Source organism: Tursiops truncatus, chromosome 20 (genome assembly GCF_011762595.2).
Source record: "Tursiops truncatus isolate mTurTru1 chromosome 20, mTurTru1.mat.Y, whole genome shotgun sequence".
In the NCBI taxonomy this organism is placed as follows: domain Eukaryota; kingdom Metazoa; phylum Chordata; class Mammalia; order Artiodactyla; family Delphinidae; genus Tursiops; species Tursiops truncatus.
The window spans coordinates 8399638-8420577 of record NC_047053.1 but is presented as its reverse complement, the minus strand read 5'-3'; the positions used below and the strand labels follow the sequence as shown (position 1 = coordinate 8420577).

General features: G+C 56.9%; 1 protein-coding gene and 1 long non-coding RNA gene across 4 annotated transcripts; one reads left to right on the top strand and one right to left on the bottom strand.

Moving 5' to 3' along the window:
* The first annotated feature begins 598 nt into the window (after positions 1 to 598).
* GUCY2D (guanylate cyclase 2D, retinal) lies at positions 599 to 14982 on the top strand. Of its 3 annotated transcripts, XM_033847031.2 has the most exons (19): positions 611 to 1431; positions 1515 to 1819; positions 3732 to 4083; positions 4671 to 4755; positions 5024 to 5126; positions 5529 to 5630; positions 7182 to 7262; positions 8630 to 8836; positions 8935 to 9091; positions 9633 to 9782; positions 10385 to 10533; positions 11043 to 11206; positions 11302 to 11494; positions 11730 to 11904; positions 12203 to 12301; positions 12400 to 12494; positions 12608 to 12693; positions 12827 to 12938; positions 13264 to 14982. In XM_033847031.2, exons 1-18 carry the CDS (start codon positions 657 to 659, stop codon positions 12918 to 12920), a joined length of 3372 nt encoding a protein of 1123 aa, XP_033702922.2. In that variant the 5' UTR covers positions 611 to 656; the 3' UTR covers positions 12921 to 12938; positions 13264 to 14982. The 3 variants fall into 3 exon arrangements, with proteins under 3 accessions (XP_033702920.2, XP_033702921.2, XP_033702922.2); XM_033847030.2 differs by having other exon boundaries at positions 601 to 1431; positions 12400 to 12693; XM_033847029.2 differs by having other exon boundaries at positions 599 to 1431; positions 12400 to 12693; positions 12827 to 14982.
* LOC117309427 (uncharacterized) lies at positions 11032 to 20926 on the bottom strand. The gene is made up of 3 exons (XR_004523704.2): positions 20834 to 20926; positions 11661 to 19306; positions 11032 to 11159 (listed from the first exon to the last, which is right to left on the bottom strand). It is a non-coding gene; the product is annotated as an uncharacterized lncRNA (long non-coding RNA).
* Positions 20927 to 20940: the final 14 nt, after the last annotated feature.

The window sequence follows — 20940 nt, the reverse complement described above, 5'->3', positions numbered from 1 at the left end:
GTTTCCCAGGCTGAGCAGGGTAATGTGGCAGCAGCCTGACAGCGGGACCTGCGGCTGCTTTTATGCTGGGGGTTATGGTGGGGGGCTTGGGACACAGGGAGGGGAAAGAATCTGGCTGGCTGCCTGGAAGCTAGGACAGAACCCACCCCAGGGAGCCCCATCCTCCACCAGCCCCTCCCTGCCTGCTTAAGAGACCCTAATCAGCTTGGGGAGATTAAGGGCTCTGGGCGGCTCTTCCCACACCCCCGCCCTGGGCCCTGGCAAAGGAGACCCGTGGGAGGGCGTCAGAAGGATCGGCCCTGTGACCCCGAGCCCCGGCCCTGGCCCGAGCCCCGGACTTTCCGGTGAGTGGCAGAGCCCCCTCCACACGGACTCCAGGTCCTTCCTGCCGGAAAGAGACCATGGAAGGGAATGGGAGTGTCCCCACTGACCCCTGACAGCTCTAAGAGGGGGAGAGGGGCAGACAAGGGGGAGCGGGAAGCAGAGCAAACCGGGGGGGAAAGGGGGTGCTTCCAGGCTATGCCCCTGACCCCATATAGTCATCCAAGCCCGCGGAGGGGGGTGTGGAAGCATAGACAAGCCGTGGGTTAATTGGGCTTTGAGAACCTTGGGGGTTGCGGAGAGCCCTAAGAGAGCCCTGGGGGTCGCGTCCTCTCATGCTGCTCTGTTTATGCTCTCAGAAGCCGGCAATGACCGCCCGCGCCCTCCTCGCGGGTGGGCTTCGGGACCCCGGGCTCTGCGCCCCCACGCGGGAGGCTCCGTCTCCGCCCGGCCTTCCCCGGACGCCGTCCCGACCCCGGCCTCTGCTGCGCCCCCTGCTGCTGCTGCTGCCGCTGCTGCTCCTGCCGCGCCCCGCCCTCTCCGCTGTGTTCACAGTTGGGGTGCTGGGCCCCTGGGCCTGCGACCCCATCTTCGCCCGTGCCCGCCCGGACCTGGCCGCCCGCCTGGCCGCCGCCCGCCTGAACCACGAAGCTGCCCTGGAGGACGGCCCCCGCTTCGAGGTCGCGCTGCTGCCCGAACCGTGCCGGACGCCGGGCTCGCTGGGGGCGGTATCCTCCGCGCTCACCCGCGTCTCAGGCCTCGTGGGGCCGGTGAACCCCGCAGCCTGCCGGCCGGCGGAGCTACTAGCTCAAGAGGCGGGGATCGCCCTGGTTCCCTGGGGCTGCCCGGGAATGCGGGCGGCGGGCACCACGGCTCCCGCGGTGACGCCCGCGGCGGATGCGCTCTACGCCCTCCTGCGCGCGTTCCGCTGGGCGCACGTGGCCGTGGTCACCGCCCCCCAGGACCTGTGGGTGGAGGCGGGACGCGCACTTTCCACGGCGCTCAGGGCCCGGGGTCTGCCCGTTGCCCTGGTGACCTCTATGGAGCCCTCGGACCTGTCTGGAGCCCGGGAGGCCCTGAGGAGGGTCCAAGGTGGACCCAGAGTCAGAGGTAGGCTCCCCTGCAGGCTGCGGGGGGGGTCGGCCGTCCAGCGAGAAAAGGACAGAGCACCGAGCGGAGCCTCTTGTCCGCAGCAGTGATCATGGTGATGCATTCGGTCCTGCTGGGCGGTGAGGAGCAGCGCTGCCTGCTGGAGGCTGCAGAGGAGCTGGGCTTGGCTGATGGGTCCCTGGTCTTCCTGCCCTTCGACACGCTGCACTACGCCTTGTCTCCAGGCCCGGACGCCTTGGCCGTGCTCGCCAACAGCTCACAGCTTCGCAAGGCCCACGATGCGGTGCTCACCCTCACGCGTCACTGTCCCCCGGGAGGCAGCGTGCTGGACAGTCTGCGCAGGGCCCAAGAGCATCAGGAGCTGCCCCCTGACCTCAATCTGCAGCAGGTAGAGGGACCAGGGAGGAGGGAAGAGGGGAAGAGAGCAGAGAATAGCCAAAGAGGGGAGATGGAGGCTGGAGGCAATGGGAAGAGAAGTGGATAGAGTCGATGGAATGAGAGGAGGATGCAGTCAATAGGAGGGAGTAGGAGGCCAGCAGGGAGAGAATAACCAGCAGCTCTGCATGTCCTGGGTGATGTAAAGGCTCTGGCCTTGCTTGGAGCAGCTTTGTGTATTGGAATTGCTTCCAGAGAGTTGGCAATGAGACTTCTCAAGGTCAGCTCCGAGGAGCAACCGCTAACAAACTCTGCACTGCAGCATCTTTTGCAGTCTACTTCAAAGTAAACCCACTTCCAACACGGCCATGACATACAGTCTGTATCAAACAACCGGTGTTCTTAAGAGAGCAGGAAGGAGGGAGAATACAGATCCAGCCTCCATGCCCAGTTCGGAGGTGTTTCCTCTGGGGCTTCACCTAGTGGTCTTAACTTTTTGAGAGCCTTACATCTTGTGAGAAGCAGAAAGGTCCCTAGGTGGAGCAAGGGCTTCTATAACCATCTAGATTCACAGCTTATTCCCATCAAGCAGCTAATATCCAGGATTCCCCAAGAACAGTGGTGAGATGGGATGGAGGACAGGTGGGGAAATAGAGGTGGGGGAAATGGTGGGGAAAACCCTCTTCAGTTCTCAGTCAGTAGCATAGCCTTTCACCTAGCTGCCCAAGTGAGACCCCTGGGAGTCACCCTTGATTCCTCTAACCCTTCCCCCAACATCCAGACACCAAGTTCTGTCACTTATGCTTCCCAAAGGTCATTTGAATCCATCTACTTTCTCCATCCTCACTGTCACACCCCTGGTTCAGGCCACAGCACCTCTGGTCCAAATCCCCAAATAAAATCTCCCAAGTGGTCTCTGCTTCAACGCTTACCTACCCCAGGCCCTTCTCCACCCAGCAATCAGAGTGAACTTCAGAAATCTGACACATCTGACTGTGTCACGCCCCCATCCAAAGTCTCCCAGTGGCTTCTCTTGCCCTGGATAGATACAGGTCTCTTCACTTGGTTTATCAGGTCTCATGTCTTCCTCTCTCTTCCTTCTTTCTTGAACTTCAGCCAGACCGAGCTACTTTGGGTTCCCCAGATGTGACCTTCTCTTTTGCTTCTGTGCTACTGGGTGTACTGTTCCCTCTCTCCTGTCCCTACACTCCCCCAGATATTTCGGATTCGTCCCCTGAGGGATGGTCACTTCTGGAAGCCTCTTCCTCCTCCCCCAGCCTGGGCTGGGCATCTTTTCTGTCTCCTCAGCTCCCTCAGTTACCCCTCCCCTCACTCATTACACTGCATTAACATCCCTGTCTGTCTCTCCCCACTAGAGGAAAGATTCCTCAAGATAGGGACTCTGTCTTGTACCCTGATATATCCCTAGTGCTCTACACAGTGCCTGGCGCTGTGAGAGATGGGAACTGGGAATAATAGAGAAGCTCCGTGAGATCAGGTGGTTGCCTTGGGGAAAAGAAAAGACCTAAAGATAGAAAATAGAAGCCAACCAAAAGATGAGAAAGAAGGCTTTCAATGAATGGTAGGTAATGATTTTAAAAATATATGCAGGGCAACCAAAAGGAGAGGGAAGAGAGGAGATGTAGGCATTGGAGTTAGAAGTGACAAGTGATAAGAAGAGCGTAAGAATACTGAAAAGAGGAAAGGGCAGTGGTAAAAAGGGGTGGGATAGACAATTGGGGAGAGAGGAAGAGAGAGCCAATGAGGAGAGATATGGAACCACTAACTAGGAGGTGTGAACAGTCAAAACACACAGGGCTTGAAGGACTCGAAGGGCCCAATGAAAGGATAAGCGGAGACAGTAAGTCCCCGTCTATTTACGGGCCGTGACCCCGAAACCTGAACCCCTTACCCTTCCTCCCCAGGTATCCCCTCTCTTCGGCACCATCTATGACTCGGTCTTCTTGTTGGCCGGGGGCGTGGCGCGAGCGCGGGCGGCCGCAGGTGGCGGCTGGGTGTCCGGAGCAGCCGTGGCCCGCCACGTCCGGGATGCCCAGGTCCCCGGCTTCTGTGGGGCCCTGGGAGGAGCCGAGGAGCCCTCCTTTGTGCTGCTGGACACGGATGCAGCCGGGGACCGGCTGTTCACCACATACGTGCTGAACCCCACCCGGGGCTTCTTCCGCTCCGCGGGAACCCCGGTGCATTTTCCTAGAGGGGGACGGGGTCCTGGGCCCGACCCCTCGTGTTGGTTCGACCCAGACGTCATCTGCAACGGAGGTGAGGGCGAACATCCCAGCCCACACTGGGACAGTGACCATGAACCCTCCACAAAGTGGAGTGAACTCTCATCCTGTAACTCCTGTTGGAGGCCCTTCCAGGTCCTCCTCAGAGACCCCTGGCTTGTGCAGGACCCCTGTCTTGCCGAGCCCCTGGAGCCCTCTTGGAACCTTTCTAGTATTCCCAGACCACCCCCCGCCCCGCCCTTTGCAGAACCCCATGACCTTTCCCTAGATCCTGTTATGGGCTCCCATCCCCCTTTTCTGGAGCCTCCAAGATTTGACGTGACCGCATTCTTCCCTAGAGAGCAGCGGTCCCTAACCTTTTTGGCAGCAGAGACCTGTTTCGTGGACGACAGTTTTTCCACGGACTGGGGCGGGGCGGGGGGGTATTCAGGCGGTGATGCCAGCTATGGGCAGCGGCAGATGAAGCTTCGCTCACTCACGCCGCTCACCTCCTGCTGTGCGGCCGGGTTCCTAACAGGCTGCGCGGACAAGTAGCGGTCTGCGGCCCGGGGGCTGGGGACCTCTGCTAGAGAGGATGCCTCCCCTCTGCTACAGTCCTCAGCATCTCTCCTCTCACTCCAGGAGTGGAGCCCGGCGTCGTCTTTCTCGGCTTCCTCCTGGTGGTTTTGATGGGGCTGACAGGGGCCTTCCTGGCCCATTATTTTAGGTGAGTAGGGTAAGTAGGAGAGGAGCTTGGCTCTCCACCTGCCAGAAATGCAACTGTGCAGCAGGCTGGGCCCACTCAAGAGTAGAAGGAGGGAGGATGTCTTTTGGAGAGGGGGAGAAGGAAGGAGTCTTGGAGGGCTGGCGGAGTCCCAGGGGGGTCTGGTTTGCGGATGACTGCCCTCCCCTGAGCCAGCATTTTCATTTCCCCCACTGGCTTCCTCTCATGGACCTTGGTCCCCTTTGCGAAGATGACCTCCTTTCTCTACCAGGCACCGGCTACTTCACATCCAAATGGTCTCCGGCCCCAACAAGATCATCCTGACTCTGGATGACGTCACCTTCCTCCCCCCGCAGAGGAGCAGCTCTCGGAAGGTAGGGGAGGAGGGGAGCCAGGACCCAGCTGTCCTCCCCTATATGTTCGGTCCCCTGCCTGGGCCAGCCCTCACCCCAGCCCCCACCTGGGAAGGCCTGGTTTCTGCCTTGGCTCCATCCCAGGTCTGAGTGCTGGGATCAACGCCCTCATGTGTGCGATGAGGATAACAGCCCCTGTCCTGACCGCTTTCCTTGGACAGGGTGAAGCGCCAACAGAAAATGAATGTGTTTGTTTTGTAAGCTCTGAAGTGTCGTGTACTTGGGAAGTAATGTCATTATCACCTGCCCGAACTAAGATTTCTTCCCTTCCCCTCTTTAATCCCCAGATTTAAGCCTGACCTCAACCCAGGACTCTGACCCCGTAGTATATTTTGACCCCATGCACTGACCTCTACCCTCCAGGTGGCCCAGGGGAGTCGATGGAGTCTGGCCGCCCGCAGCTTGTCAGACGTTCGCAGCATCCACAGCCAGAGCCCGGATTACACCAACATTGGCCTCTATGAGGTGAGCCTGAGACCCGGGCAGGCCAGGCTCCGTTCCTGGAGTTGCGTCATATCTTGTAGAGTCCAGGAAATGGGGATAGGAGCCCAGAATGGGAACTAGGGAGAGTTCATGGATTCCTCCTCAAAGGGGAGCATCTGGGAATCCTTCCTGCTGGGGGATTTTCCCTTAGCCATTATCCGGGTGAGGGCTCTTCAAAGGCTAATCACAGTGGCCTAAAGACTAGAGGCCTTGACGGTGGGGAGTTTGATGGGACCAGCATGTAGCCTGAAGAGGCCACTGAGGTCATCGTCCTCCCCCTCAGTGCTCCAAGCCTTTGGGTTACTGAAGGGCACAGGCCTCCCTGGAAAGATTGAGACAGAGGTTCATCTGGGAAGTGATCTCATGGTCACAAAGAGGACTTTTCCAGGATTGGATTGTTCAGGAAGGGGCTTCCAGACTGAGCTAATCTCTGACGCAAGCCAGACCCATGTCTTGGCCCCAACCAGCACTTCTACCCCAATCAGATCACACTCTGGAGCAGCAAGACTTAGAGGGGAAAAAGAAAGTCACAAAAGGGCATTAGGACATTAACCACGGGGTCAGCAGATCTGAATGTGGTGGGATGGGTGGGAGATAATGAGAACAGCTTCAGAGAGCGCTGGGAGAGAGCTCCACTAATGAAGAGGGAGTGGAGATGTAGAGCTCTTGGGTGTCATGTCGTGGAGAGAATGCAGAGACTCCTAGTATGTCACCTAGAGGCCATTGCAGCCATTTCCCAGTAGAACACTATTGTCGTTTGGGGCAGGACCCTATGCCTTGAAGAATGTTTAGCGCCACTTGTCTCTGACTCTGTCCACTGATCACAGCCCCCAGTTTTTGTGACAATTAAAAATGTCTCCACATTTATTTCCAAATCTTCTTTAGGGGTCAGTACCAAACCCCCAGAATTCCCTCCTAGTCCAAATCCTTTATCAACAGGCAAGGCCAACTACATAATCTGCAAGGTCTAGGGCAAAATAAAAATGAGGTGCCCTTTGTTCATTCAGGATGACAGCAGCAGATCACTGAGCCAAGCTCAGGCCCTTCTGAGCACGGGGCCCTGGGGGACTGCATGGGTCGCACGCCCATGAACTGGCCCTGCGGACAGCTGAGGACAGTGAGGCCCAGAGCCTGCAGGGGAGCTGTCTATCCTTCACCGTTAGTCTGTAATAACGCGTGATCTACCCAGACTCCTTGACGCCCACCACAGTGCTCTCTTATGGCAGCGGGTGGTGATGAGGGCTGTGATTTCAATGACACTTGTGGTGGTGATGGCTCACTTAATAGGGCTGTTGGTGAGCGCATCTGGCGTGGTGAGGACAGCCTCTGCGTCTCTCTTTCCCACGGGCGGGCTCTCACGCAGCTGGCTGTGAAGTGGGCTGGCAGACGTTATACCCCTTGTTCCTGAAGCTCTTTGTCACATGGAAGATGGGTTCTGGGGCAGGGAGCCAAGGGAAACACGGGGGCTCTCTACGGCTCCTCACATCATGGGGTTTTGAGAAACCGAGTTCCTTACTCCTGTCTCTGCTCCAGGGAGACTGGGTTTGGCTGAAGAAATTCCCAGGGGAACAGCACATAGCTATCCGCCCAGCGACCAAGATGGCCTTCTCCAAGGTGAGAGTGGGCCTGTGATGGGGTGTGAGGTGGCCATCGTTTCCTCCCTCCTTGCCTTCTCTTTGCAGCTGAGTCCAAGTAGACCCCACTGTGGCAGGGACGACGAAGAGCTCTCAGTGAAGTGTCCCCTCCTCTCTAAAGCAGGTTTCTTATCATGCTCTCCTATAACACTAGTTCTTTCCTTGGAGGTGTTGATCATAATTTGTAATTGTTCACCTGTGTGTGCTTGCTTATTTCTTATCTGCCTCCCTCCCTGCACTGTAAGCTGAGTGAGGGCTTTTCCCCTTCCCCCTCCATTGTATTAATATTTCCAGCACCCAGCACAGTGTCTGGAACATTAGAGACATCCAGTGAATGTTTGTTGAGTGAATGCTAGAAAATGAATGGGTTTCCAGTTCTGTCAGGCTGCTTGCACAGAATGGCCTAGTTGGTGCATACTGAGTGACGTGGAAAGTTGGCAAGGAGGCTATAAACTGGCTTATTCTGGTCATTCCAACCTTAGTGCCCCCCCTTACCCCTAACACCATACAGCCTTGGCCTGGCCTCCTTCCTGGATGCCGCCATAGAAGCTCTTGGTCACAGCTGCAGAATGACTTAAGTCATTAAGTGGGCTACCAGTCGTCAACGGACTAAATCACCGTTTAACAACAGGCATTAAGATGAAAAGAAGCCCCTTGTTGGACCAAAGAAAAACTAGAAAGGGCACCAGTCACCCACTAGCCCTCATTTTCCCAGCCAGACTGTGAGGGCCTCTGTCCCACCGAGTGGGTGTGGCCTTGTTGCTGGCTCCTCTGGGACACAGCTCAACTAGTTAGTCCTTCTTCCTTAACGTGGCGGGGGGCGGGGCGGGGGGGGGGGTGCATCTATCTGGCACAATGATGTAACAAGCAAAGCAGCCCTGGGCTGAGTCACCAGCATAAGCCACTTCTGGTGATTTTTGAAAGCACTGCAGTGTCTGCCTGATTCTCCCCCCAAGGGACGGTTATATCAGAAGTTGGGGGTGGGGGGCGGTGAGTACCAGGAGCTTTTCCTTCATGAGGTGTTTTCCCTTAAGACCCAGGAAGTTCAAAGTCTTATGGTTAATAAATCAGAAACTGCCTGGGTCCTGATTTGCCAGCGCAAAATTGTCTTTTCATTCATAACTTTAAGTTAACACCACGTTCAGTGTCTGCACGGTGGCCTTTGACTGTGTTGTCTTTCCTAGAGAGAGAAGGTATCTGTAGAAGGAAGCCCCGACATGCCCTATAGACCTCTCCACTCACCATTTTTACCCCATCCTCCAATCAAAAACAGAACTGAAGAACAGCCTCCTCCCCACCTCTCTCCCAAAACAGCAAATGCCTGTTAATTCCCACCCCCTCCCCCAGATCCGGGAGCTCCGGCATGAGAACGTGGCCCTCTACCTGGGGCTCTTCCTGGCCGGGGGAGCTGGCGGTGCCGCGGCCCCCGGGGAAGGGATGCTGGCTGTGGTCTCAGAGCACTGTGCCCGTGGCTCCCTCCAAGACCTCCTCGCTCAGAGAGACATAAAGCTGGACTGGATGTTCAAGTCCTCCCTCCTACTGGACCTCATCAAGGTGTGCGTGTCGGGGTGGGACCGGGTGGGCTGCGGCGGGGAGGAGCCGGCGAGAGGAACCGCGTGGGCTGAGGCTGCCCCTGACGCCACTTCTTCCAGGGAATAAGGTATCTGCACCATCGAGGCGTGGCCCACGGGCGGCTGAAGTCACGGAACTGCGTGGTGGACGGGAGGTTCGTGCTTAAAGTCACCGACCACGGTCATGGGCGACTGCTGGAAGCGCAGAGGGTGTTACCGGAGCCTCCCAGCGCGGAGGGTAGGATTCCCCGGCTGCCTCCCGGGCGGCCGAGCAGCCCCCGCATCCCCGTTGTTTCAAGGCCCTCTCCTTTCCTCCTTCCCTCGCACTCTCTCCATCCCACACCCACCGGACGGGACTCCTGCCGCGGAGGAGATCTTGTGACCTCTGAGATGAAGGGGGTCTGGCTCCATGACTGGGGAGGCGGGGAGTCGTTAGGGGGCGGGACTTGTGCCTGAGGGGCGGAGCTCCTGCCCTTTGGGGGGGGCGTCTGCTTCTAGTGTGGCTTTGCCTAAGGGCGGGGCTTGTGCCCAAGGGACCTAGTCTGCTCTCGGCACCGCTTTGTCTAAAGGGCGGGTCCTATTTGTGAGGACCCGGCTTTCTGAGACCTGCTCTGGGATTCTGTTAGTTTCTCCTGGGGATCACTGCGGGCAGCAGGGCCAGACTGAGGCTGGGGAGTTGAGCGGGTGCGAGCCTGGGCTTTCTGGTGAGGGTGTGGGGGGGTCTGTCCCTAGCGCCTCTATGGCCCTCCGCGTGCCCACGCCCCCTTCCCCGACCCCAGACCAGCTATGGACAGCCCCGGAGCTGCTTCGGGACCCGGCCCTGGAGCGCCGGGGAACGCTGGCCGGCGACGTCTTCAGTCTGGGCATCATCATGCAAGAGGTCGTGTGCCGCAGCGCCCCTTACGCCATGCTGGAGCTGACTCCCGAGGGTACGGCCGCCCTCGCCTGGCCTTTGGACTAGAAAGACACCCTGCTGTTAGGCAGAGACCCAGCCTTGCTCGGTGCTGAGACTTAACTTATGTGGGACTCCCTAGAACTGAGTTCTGAAGGGTCAGGGCTGTGGAGAGCCAAGCATCAGGATGGGAGGGGCGGCCAGCACCCAGACGTCAGTGGTTTCCTCTGTCCCGACCCTGGACCCAGCCTGCTGCCCCAACGGTGGTAGCAAGCTCCTCTCTGGTTCTTAGGGGCCCCAGGGAGGCAGCACCATAGGGGGAAGGGGGAAACAGAGCAGACGGATCTGGTTCAGATCTATATTATCACGCATAGGATACAGCATGCTGCTTGATCACTCTAACGCTCACTTGTCTCATGTGCAATAAATGTCAGTCTCTTTGCCTGGCCCCTCCTACTGCCCCCTGGCCCCCAGCGTTCAGGGTCCTGTTGCTCCCAGCAACACCTCCCACACTACACTTCCCCACCTACTGAAGCTTCCCCTTCCAGCCCCCTCCTCTTGAGCTTCAACAATCAGGCCAGAGTCAGAGGTGGCTTCTGTTCCGGCACACCCCCTCTCTTGTTCCCTTCATGCCTCCAGAAGTGGTGAAGAGGGTACAGAGCCCCCCTCCGCTGTGTCGGCCCTCGGTGTCCATGGACCAGGCGCCCATGGAGTGCATCCAGCTGATGAAACAGTGCTGGGCGGAGCAGCCGGAACTTCGGCCCTCCATGGACCGCACCTTCGAGCTGGTCAGGGGCTGGGCTGGGCAAGGACTGGGCTGGCCGTTTGCCAACAACTTGGGGTGGGGGAGGGGAGGCTGCAGGAAGGCAAGCCGGCAGGATCTCTGACCTTCCAGGCTACTTCCTAAGGGGTCTTCTGAGGATTAAGGGTTTGGTGGGGACAGAATTAGAACGGGGGCTGTGGAGGCCTTTGGAGTGGAAGATGGATCTCTGGGTGGGAGAAATATTTAATTCAATTCAAATGACATTTATTGAGCATGTGTTTGGCCTAGTGAGGGAGAAGGACCCTTGGCCTGGGAGTCCAAAGACTGGGCTGGTTCCAGCGCCTTGTCAGTTGCTAACAGAACAGGTGACCTCCTAATAACGTGTGAAAACACAGTGCCCAGCACAGGGCAGCACGGGCTCGATGGGTATAGATGAAAGGGGGTGGGGGCAGAGGATCAGGAATAATACAGCCCCATGAGGGGGCATGGCAGGCCAGGTCCTCAGCAGCCCCACCAGCTTCCTCTTCCTACTAGTTCAAGAGCATCAACAAGGGCCGGAAGATGAACATCATTGACTCGATGCTGCGGATGCTGGAGCAGTACTCCAGCAACCTGGAGGACCTGATCCGGGAGCGCACCGAGGAGCTGGAGCTGGAAAAGCAGAAGACAGACCGGCTGCTCACACAGATGCTGCCTCCGTGGGTGCCTATGGGGAGAGGTGGGTGGGGAGGACAGCTGGAATCCAGCCAGACTGGGGTGGCCTCCAGGTGAGCTCACCACCTGCCATCCCCAGGTCTGTGGCTGAGGCGCTGAAGATGGGGACACCTGTGGAGCCCGAGTATTTCGAGGAGGTGACACTGTACTTCAGTGACATTGTGGGTTTCACCACCATCTCAGCCATGAGTGAGCCCATCGAAGTGGTGGACCTGCTCAATGACCTCTACACGCTCTTTGACGCCATCATCGGCTCCCATGATGTCTACAAGGTGGGGTGTGTAGGGGGCAAGCCCTCCTTCAGCTTCTCCGGCCCCCGCCCCCCTGCCCGAGGTCACCAGCACGATCCTCTTTCCCAGCCCTCCTGTCCCTTTTCTCCTCTGCCGGTCCCCAGCTCAGTCCCCCAGCTGGAAGGCTCCCCAGGATCTCTGCACTCACCCCAGTTTAGGCCTCCCGACAAGGGACATTGGCATTGGCGGGGTGCTCAGTACTGAATCCTCTCCTCAGGTGGAGACAATCGGGGACGCCTATATGGTGGCCTCAGGGCTGCCCCAACGGAACGGGCAGCGGCACGCAGCAGAGATCGCCAACATGGCTCTGGACATCCTCAGTGCTGTGGGCACCTTCCGCATGCGGCACATGCCCGAGGTGCCCGTGCGCATCCGCATCGGCCTGCACTCGGGTAACTCTGCGCCTTCCCGGGCTCTCCAGCCCATCTCCCTCGTTAGGGCCGGGCTCCAGGTTTCCTAGATGGGAGGCAAACTCGTGGAGGGGGTGGGGGCGGGGACTTGTCTTGAAGCCACCTTTTAACAGCAGGCACCGCACTGTAATTGGGAGGGTACGCTTGAGAGGGTTTCTTTGGGAAGCCAGTGGAGATTATGCGGTGCTAAAGGCCCCCCGAGCCCTAGGTGCCACCCAGCCGCCAGCAGGCCAGCTTCAGCGCGGGCCAGCCAGCCCACCGACAGCGCGTGTCTCCACAGGCCCGTGCGTGGCGGGCGTGGTGGGCCTCACCATGCCGCGGTACTGCCTGTTTGGGGACACGGTCAACACCGCCTCGCGCATGGAGTCCACCGGGCTGCGTGAGTGTGACGGGGCGGGAGGGGCGGGGAGGGGGCGCGGGAGGGGTGTCCTGAGCTCACGGTGTCCTCTGAGCTCACGGTGTCCCCTGCCGTCCCAGCTTACCGCATCCACGTGAACCGGAGCACCGTGGAGATTCTCTGCGCCCTAAACGAGGGCTTCCAGACCGAGGTGCGGGGTCACACGGAGCTGAAGGTGAGGCCGGGCTGGAAGACGCAACTCGCCACGCCCGGTTCCACTGAGACCTCGAGATCCACCGGCCCTCGCCTCAGTCCGCCTGAGTCCTCCCCTCCCCCATGTCTCCCCAGGGCAAGGGCTGCGAGGAAACGTACTGGCTGGTGGGCAGACGCGGCTTCGACAAGCCCATCCCCAAACCGCCTGACCTGCAACCGGGGTGAGGATCCGGCCTTCACGCGCCATGACCGAGTTGGTCCCTCCATGCCCTCCCTCCCCTCCTGCCCTGCACTGGACCCCACCCTCCTACTGCCTATCCTCCCTCCATGAGGCCGCCCCTCCCTTCGCCACAGGGCCAGCAACCACGGCATCAGCTTGCAGAGTATCCCGCCTGAGCGGCGCCAGAAGCTGGAGAAGGCGAGGCCGGGCCAGTTTTCCGGAAAGTGAGGCTGGGCCTGGGACAAGGTACTGCCCCCTTGGCTCCCACGCCCCACAGACCCCGGGGGCTACACACATGCTTCCTGGAGGACGGGCACCTCTTCCCCAGCCTGAGGACCTAGCCCTGCCTGCCTGCAGAACGTCCCACTCAAGCCAGGTGTCCCCGTCCTTCTCTGACTTGGTGAGCCCAGGCTGGTTCCTAAACCCAGGGATTTCCCAGCCACAGGGACCCTGGTTCGGTAGGTCTGGAGTGGGCCAGGAGTCCAGACTCGAGAATGACTCTCCCCTACTGAGGTGAACCCCCGTGACCCCTTTCCATGGTTTCCCTCTGAAACACTCCTCTCTCCCTCAGGATTATTCCAGAAGGTCCTTTTCCTGAAAGTTGCTGCTGTAGGTGACCAAAAGTCTGGCTAATACCAGTGGCTTCCGTCCAGCTCTGCCTCAAAGGATTCTGAGCCTTTGCAAGAGCTGGTTGCAAACCAGCTGTGTGACCCTGGGAAAGTCTCATGCACTCTCTGGGCTTGGTTTCCCCTCCGTGGTAAAATGAAGAGTGGCCTACCTAGGTGGTTTCCATACCCTCCGGCCCTGACAGCTGGCCTTCAGAATGGTTGGCCTTGGGGTACAGGGCACTGGGCACGTGGCCTCCAGCCCCAGTGACCCTGAGCCCATCAGAAAGGCCCCAGGAAGGAGGATCTGGGATTGGATGTCCCAACCCCAGAGGAGGTGGAGACCACCTATTCCACCAGAGCAGGGGTGTCGTGTGGCCTGAGGATTTGAGGGCTTCTCCATCCCCCTCCTTCTGTGGCATAACCACATACTTTGCCCAAGTGCAGAGAAAAGCTTGTTGCAAAGCTTTGGGGAAACGAAGGTAAACAAACTCCACAAAATCTCTCCTAACCAGAACACCCAGGAATAGTAGTATTCTCTGTTTAACCGGGCGCCGCTGAGCAGGCAGTTGAACAGAAAATCCTCCCAGCTTAGATCTTTGCGACAAGTATCAACCCCTCCCATCCCAGTAAGTCCCCAGGTAAAGCTTCTTTTGTGGAACTCTGATGTCCCAGAGCCTGAGCCTTGGCATATTGGACTCTGGGTGGCCTTCGCCATTGCTGCAGAACCTGGCAGAAGTTAGCAGCAGCTGTAGCCAACGCAGGCTGTCACTAGCTGGTGAGCCTCCAGTCCCTGGAGATGTGCAAGCAGAACTGGAGACCCCTTTGAGCAGGGAGAGAACAGTCAGAGGGACTTCCTAGGCGGAAGGATGAACTAAATCCTCACCACACAGTGTGGTAGGTAGGCCAGCAGCAGCGACATCGCCTGGGAGCTTGTTAGCAACGCAGAATCTCAGGCCCAGGCGTATTGCAACAGAATCTACACCCTAACAGAGTTCCTTCAGAGTATTTCTATGCACATTAAAGTTTCTGAGTCAGAGAACGAAAGGATCCTAGGATCCCTAAAATCTCAGAACTGCTAAGATTTCATAAAAACCAGCCTAGAAACTAGCCCTGAGACTTGTTTCGTTTGATCAATGAAGTGGTTTTGTTTTTGTTTTGAGCTAACATTTAGAAATCAAGAGCTACCACATTGTAAACATGGCTGCCAAATTTCCCTCTTCTCTGAAATCAAAGCCCCGCAGGGGCGATTGCTGACTTCCTGCTGGAGCGAAAGAGCAACCGTCCCCGCGTCCCGTCTCTCCAGGGTTTCGCTTTTCTGTTCTCACCACGGGGAGTGGAGTGCCCACCCCTCCCCGTGGACTCCGAGACACCAAGATTTTCTGAACATCTCTTATGTACCTGTCCAGAGCCTGTAGACGTTAGACCTCAGGACTCTGGAGCAGCTGATGTTAGGATTACAGGCACTGCTGGAGATCGCTTTGCCTGGCTCGTAAAGTCCACAAGTTCAATGGTTGCCCCTCCTTCCTAAAGGTAGAGGAAGAACAGACAAGATACCTAGAATCCAGCACTTGTAGGTTCTGGTTACTAAGGTGGTGCTGCTATAGTGAGTAATATAGTATAATTTAAAGAACATTTTTAACCGAGTTCAGAGATGATGAATTAAAGATTTTTTTAAAAACCCTGATGCACACACACACAAGATATTTTTAAAATTATGTACATTCTTAAACATCTCTCTTCAGATTTTCTCTGTACTTAGGCCCCAGGAATCAAGGGCAGGCTCGGAGCTTCGGGAAAGAATTGGCCTGGGATTAGGTGCAGGAGGATTAGTGTGGACAGGCTGGGGCAAGGCACCCCCAGAGGGGGAGGAGTATGACCTGGGGCCCAAACCCAGTTTGGGGCAGAGGCGGGGCGGGCAGGGCTGAGCGGATCCCTTCCCACCCTCAACTCAGCCTTGTTCCTGGGACTCAGTCTCAAAGGCAAGTGACGGGGGGAGGAGCTGGTAAAGGAGAGGCCTGTCCTCCTCCCCAGCCAGGAGAACGCAGGACCACCCGCCCCAGAGAGCTGGTGGGAGAAGAGGAGGGAAACAGCTAAGCCCCAGTCTCCTTTCTGCCCTTAGTCTCCTCTCTCTGCCGGGCAGCTTCTCCTTGCCTTTCTCCTCCATTTCCGTGGAACCTTTTCTCCTGGGCCCAGTCAGTCTCCTAGAGCCCAGCTGCCCTCAGACCCAAGTCCTCTCCACCTGGTCACCCCTCTTGTTCCGGGGACCCGGGCAATTCCCAGCCCAGAGAGCACCCGGCTTGGCCACTAGGCACCCCTCACCCTCAGACGTGTTTACACTACCTCGGCCAGCTGGCCTGTGCCAGGAGCCCACGCTCGGGGTGGCCTTGCCTTCGGGATGGCTCTGTCGCCAGGAGCAGCGCTGGCCGAAGCAGGGACCTCCCGCAGCTCTGCTGCTGCTTCCATCCCATAGCCGGGACGCCGCACCCTGACCCAGGGCTCACCTGGCCCCTTTGTCTGTGCTGCTCCTCAGGGTCGGGGCCCTGCTCCCCATCCCCACCTGCAGTGGACCCCCGACACCCCCCTTTGGGGGACCTGTGACACTGCGTTGTGGGACCGCGTTCACCGAGATCTGGACTGTGCGCTGTGGACACCAGGCCATGTGCCGTGGTGCTGGGTCCTGGCAGGGTGGGGGCTGGAATAAAGGTGTGCTTTCTTCCAGTCCACGGTATGTGGTCCTTTTGGCCTGGGTGGCCCGAACACCCCCATCCCCGGAGGGCTCGAACCTGGCATCGCCATGGAGGGCTTCAGATAAGGGGTGAACCTTAGAGATGACCCAGGCAGGGGGAGATGAACTGGGGTCAGCAACCCCCCGCCCAGAAACCCCTCTGCTCAGGGGATCTGCTCTGAGGGAACCAAGCAGGGAAGCTACAGGCCTTTCAGGCTTCTAGAAAAGACCAGGGTCTCTGAGGCTCTGGAAATGGGTGGTGTGGCCTCATCCCTTGGTCATAGGCAGGAGAGAGGAAGGAAAAGAAGAGCAGAGCTTGTCTACGGCCAGGACCCAGGAACCGTGGAGGCCAGAGTCCGATTCTGAGGGAAGGGGGCCCCCAAATGGGGAAGTTGAGGTCCACTGATCTCTCGACAAGACCTCACCAAAACCCACACTCTACCTCCGACCCTTCCAGAGCCTACCACTGGCACATTAGAACAGGAGAGAACATCCCAAAGCCACCCATGGGTGACCAGCCCATTGGTCATCTATTTTCTTTGAGCCTAGCTATCCCGGCCCCAGGCTCAATGTTTCTGACATGATGACTCGTGATGGACGTCGGGTGTTCTGCCTTCCTAGCAACTGTCTGCTCCATGATGGGCAACCATCCCTGCCCCACTCTCAGTCCCTGTGGAACTGACCCCAGACCTCCCTCCAGTCCTGCCCAATCGCTCCATCCCTCTGGCCACAGGGATTGCTTCAAGGACAGGCAGGTGACCCAGTCGAAGCAAACAAGGCTACGTGCTGAGACATTGCTAGAAGCCAAGGGCAGAAGTTGCATCTCTTCTCTGGGGTTGCTGAGAGGATGTGACTCTTGAGTGGTTTTGCCACCACAAAGAAGGAGCAGAACCAACAGATGGGCAGTGACTAAGTCCTGCTGCCACTTGTTTGAGCCTCTACCCTTCACTAGGCTTAACCAGTTCCTGCTAGTCCAGTACGATGGGATAGCAAGTTGTTTTCTTTGCTTAAGCCAGATTGAATCAGGTATTCTGTTCTTTGCAGTCAAAAGTGTCTCAAAAGGATTGTGGGAAGCAGTGGGGGTTGGACCGGTTTAAGAGGAAAGAAAAGGAGATAAACACTGAATTTGGAGGGAGGAGGGAGTGAAGGATGAATGACAAGAGATGATGTCTCTCTCTAAGCCTCAACTCCACCGAGAGTCAGGCCGGGCCCTTCCCTGCAGTATGACTGTTCCTGAAATTCCATTTACGGGGGAACCTAACCCACGCAGAGGTTAGGACCTTGTGAGAGAAAAGGCGCACAGCCTGGTAGCCTTGTCGGGACTCTCGTGCTGACTCAGCATTTAGAAGGTGGAGGAATCTTTCAGGTCCTGCCCCAGAGGAGACGATGCAAAGGAGAGTGAAGTGAGGTCTCTAAGATCAGCGCATCTCGCTTGTCAACATCCTCGTGAGTTAGTGACTAGACTTTGACAAGGAGATTAGGGTGGGACAGGCGGCTTGCCCTGCTCCCAGAGGGGGAAGGGAGCAGAGAAATTGGGGAGAAGGACAACTGCGATGTCTGGAAAACCCAGGTTCCCACAGCGAGGAGCTTGTTTGTCACAGTCTAGAGACTCGTGCATCCAAACTAAAGCCATTTTGTCACCTCCACCAGGGACATTGCACTTTACCACCCACCCCTGCGTCTGGGTCTCTGGTCCTGGACCCAGAGAAGGGCATGCCACACTGGTACTTACCCATTCTGTCACAGGGAACATCGATCCCATCACCTAAAAAGCACGTCCCCATATACGACCCCTAATCCTCACACAACCCATTTGACACACATGGAAACTGAGGCTCCCAGTGGTGAAAAGCCTTGTCGATCACCGCAGTTGCAGCAAATCTTGGGATCAGGAAGCACACCCAGGAGTTCAGGCTCTGGGCCTTGGGGTGCCTCTCAGCGATGCTCTGGAGATGTTTCTCTCACAGGCAGCCCTGCTTTGTGACCCCTTGATTCTTTTCTGCAAGAGCACGACTTAAACTCCAAGCCAATGTCTGTGTAATCAGATTCTTAAAGACTTTTGACTTGGTGGGATATGAACATGAACCCATTTTACATTTCTCCAACCAGTACCTTCCAAAGTCCAGTCCAGTTGAAAACTCCCATTTCCTAATCTGCTCTGAAAGTCTGTTCCTCACCACGCCGGTCAGGGCCCTGATGGGGAGGGGGGGTGGTGTAGTGGGGGAGGAGGGAAGGAGCAGGCCTGCTCCTTCCCTCCTCTGCCAACTCTGGCTTCTCCATCAGGAGAGGAGGGACATAGGGGCATCATTTGATCCTGGGACCCCCACCCCCTCATTCTTCAAAGGAGGAATACAGCGGCAGCTTAACTGGTTGCCGGATCAGGAAAATTCCCCTGGTCTCACTTTGGCTCAGCAGCTGCTGGTGCTGGCTGGAGATGCCGTCCTCTCTACCTGTGCAGAGGCGATTTCACTGCAAAGCTGATGAAGGTGAAACTTCACAATCTCTCACCCGCACAAGTCCCTTCCAAGCCTCGCTACCCAATTGTCTATTCTTTTTCTTAAAGAGGGCCTTCAAAGTTGGATAAGCTTGGGAATTCCCTGGTGGTCCAGTGGTTAGGACTCTGTGCTTTCATTGCCGGGGGCCCAGGTTCGATCCCTGGTCGGGGAACTAAGATCCCGCGAGCCACGCAGCCCGGCCAAAAACAAACAAACAAACAAAAAAAGGTTGGATGAGCTGAGGGTCCCCACAACATTTGGATCCATCCTGGGTGTAGTCCCCTGGGGGTTGGGGAGTAGCTTCCCCAGCCTTCTTCATCACCGAAGGCAGAAAGCAGCAGCTGGGACTTCCCTGGTGGTCCAGTGGTTAAGACTTCGCCTTCTAATGCAGGGGATGCGGGTTCGATCCCTGGTCGGGGAGCTAAGATCCCACATGCCTTGGCCAAAAAACCGAAACATAAAACAGAAGCAATGCTGTAACAAATTCAATAAAGACGAGGCTACCCTGGTGGCGCAGTGGTTAAGAATCTGCCTGCCAGTGCAGGGGACATGGGTTTGAGCCCTGGTCCGGGAAGATCCCACAGGCCGTGGAGCAACTAAGCCCGTGCGCCACAACTACTGAGCCTGCAAGCCACAACCACTGAAGCCCATGCGCCTAGAGCCCATGCTCCGCAACAAGAGAAGCCACCGCAATGGGAAGCCGGCGCACCTCAACGAAGAGTAACCCCCACTCACCGCAACTAGAGGAAGCCCGCGCGCAGCGACGAAGACACAACGCAGCCAAAACTAAATAAATACATTTTTTAAAAAGAGAGAGAGAGTTTTAGTGTAGTTTATCATGCAGCAATGGATAACCAGAACAAGCTCTCCATTTCAGAAGACCTCTAAACCTTGGTTGAGAGTTTTGAAAAACTCAGGTCAGCAATCCGCTGACAGATGGTTTCTGAGAGGGACTTCTCCCAGAAAAGGTAGAATAAACACATTTTTTTTTTTTTTTTTGCCTATTTCTTCCCACATCTAAAATTCCTTTGGGGATCCACCCATCTCCACCCTCCATCCATATAGTTTGTATGGGACTAATTCCAGCCCCAGCTTCAGAGTCTGTGACCAAGGCCAGTTCAGTGAGGGTCAGCCCCAGAACATCTGCAGTAAGCGGGTGACATCGTCTTTGTGCTAGGGTTGCTAAGCTGGAAGGATAGAAGCCCAGAGCTGCTGGTTATCATTTCTGCCACCACTTGGGAAAAGTCTGCCTGAGAATGAGCTAACACAGTTCAACACAGAAGAAAGCAGAAATGAAACATTGAGGAAGCACAATTCCTGACACATGTTCTGGGCACCTGGATCCATCCAGGCCTGAAGCCATTACTCCTGAATTTTCCAGTTCCATAAACCAATATGTTCCCATATTTTATCGGGCTGGTTTGAGTTTAGATTATCCTGTTATTCATCTCTGCCTATTAAAATTGTATCAGTTTTTCATCACTAGTTTAAAACTCACCTCCTATGAGAAGCTTTCCTTGAATTATTTAGGGGATGTTTATTGTTTGGGCTTTTCTATTGCCCAGAAAAGACCTCCCCACATACTTCCGAAAAATCCCCACAGCCCTCACAGCTCATCATCATCACCAACGTGGCTACGATGGACACAGCCTCCCTGATATCTTTTTTTTTTTTTTTTTTAGCGGTACGCGGGCCTCTCACTGCTGTGGCCTCTTCCGTTGCGGAGCACAGGCTCCAGACGCGCAGGCTCAGCGGCCATGGCTCACGGGCCCAGCTGCTCTGCGGCATGTGGGATCTCCCCAGTCCGGGGCACGAACCCGTGTCCCCTGCATCGGCAGGCGGACTCTCAACAACTGCGCCACCAGGGAAGCCCTCCACACTTGAGTCTTAACCTGCAAAAGGGCAAAGACTGGGCCTTGCCTGGGGCCATACTCACAGCACCCAACATAATACCTGGCACAGAGCAGGTTCTCAAAATTATTCATGAATCAAATAAAATAATGAAGGCAGGCCAAGAAGACTTGTAGAAAGTGGGGAGTTGGTCCTGCCTAGGCTTTTAAAGGCTAAGGAGGCAAAGAAACTAAGAGGGGGACAAACGAACCCATGAACTCCACTGGATCCCAACTCCTTCCGGCCCCACCCATCACTGAAATGTTCTGTTTCCCAAACCTCAGGACGCCCAGTCCCTCACATCTCAGAGCACCCCAACCCCCATCTGCATCCCTCCCTTCCTGCCTCTCAGCCACGCCCTCTCTGCCCGGAGCCAGCTCTTGCTTTTGGGGGTGGTAATGGGCCCCGTGGGAACTGAGTTACCTCCACAAGGCCTGGCCAGGGTGGGGCCGTGCCTGTCCCTGGGGGTGAGCCTCTGGGCTGTGCAGTTACGTCGGATGAGCAGCAGAGAGCCAGACTCCCGCTGTCAC

Bases quoted from the DNA above. Each gene is read 5' to 3' on its own strand.
- GUCY2D (XM_033847029.2), top strand. From the start codon at position 657: ATGCTGCTCTGTTTATGCTCTCAGAAGCCGGCAATGACCGCCCGCGCC. The intron at 4,756-5,023 runs GTGAGTAGGGTA...TTTCTCTACCAG, and splicing joins TTCCTGGCCCATTATTTTAG to GCACCGGCTACTTCACATCC. The intron at 11,207-11,301 runs GTGGGTGCCTAT...TGCCATCCCCAG, and splicing joins CTCACACAGATGCTGCCTCC to GTCTGTGGCTGAGGCGCTGA.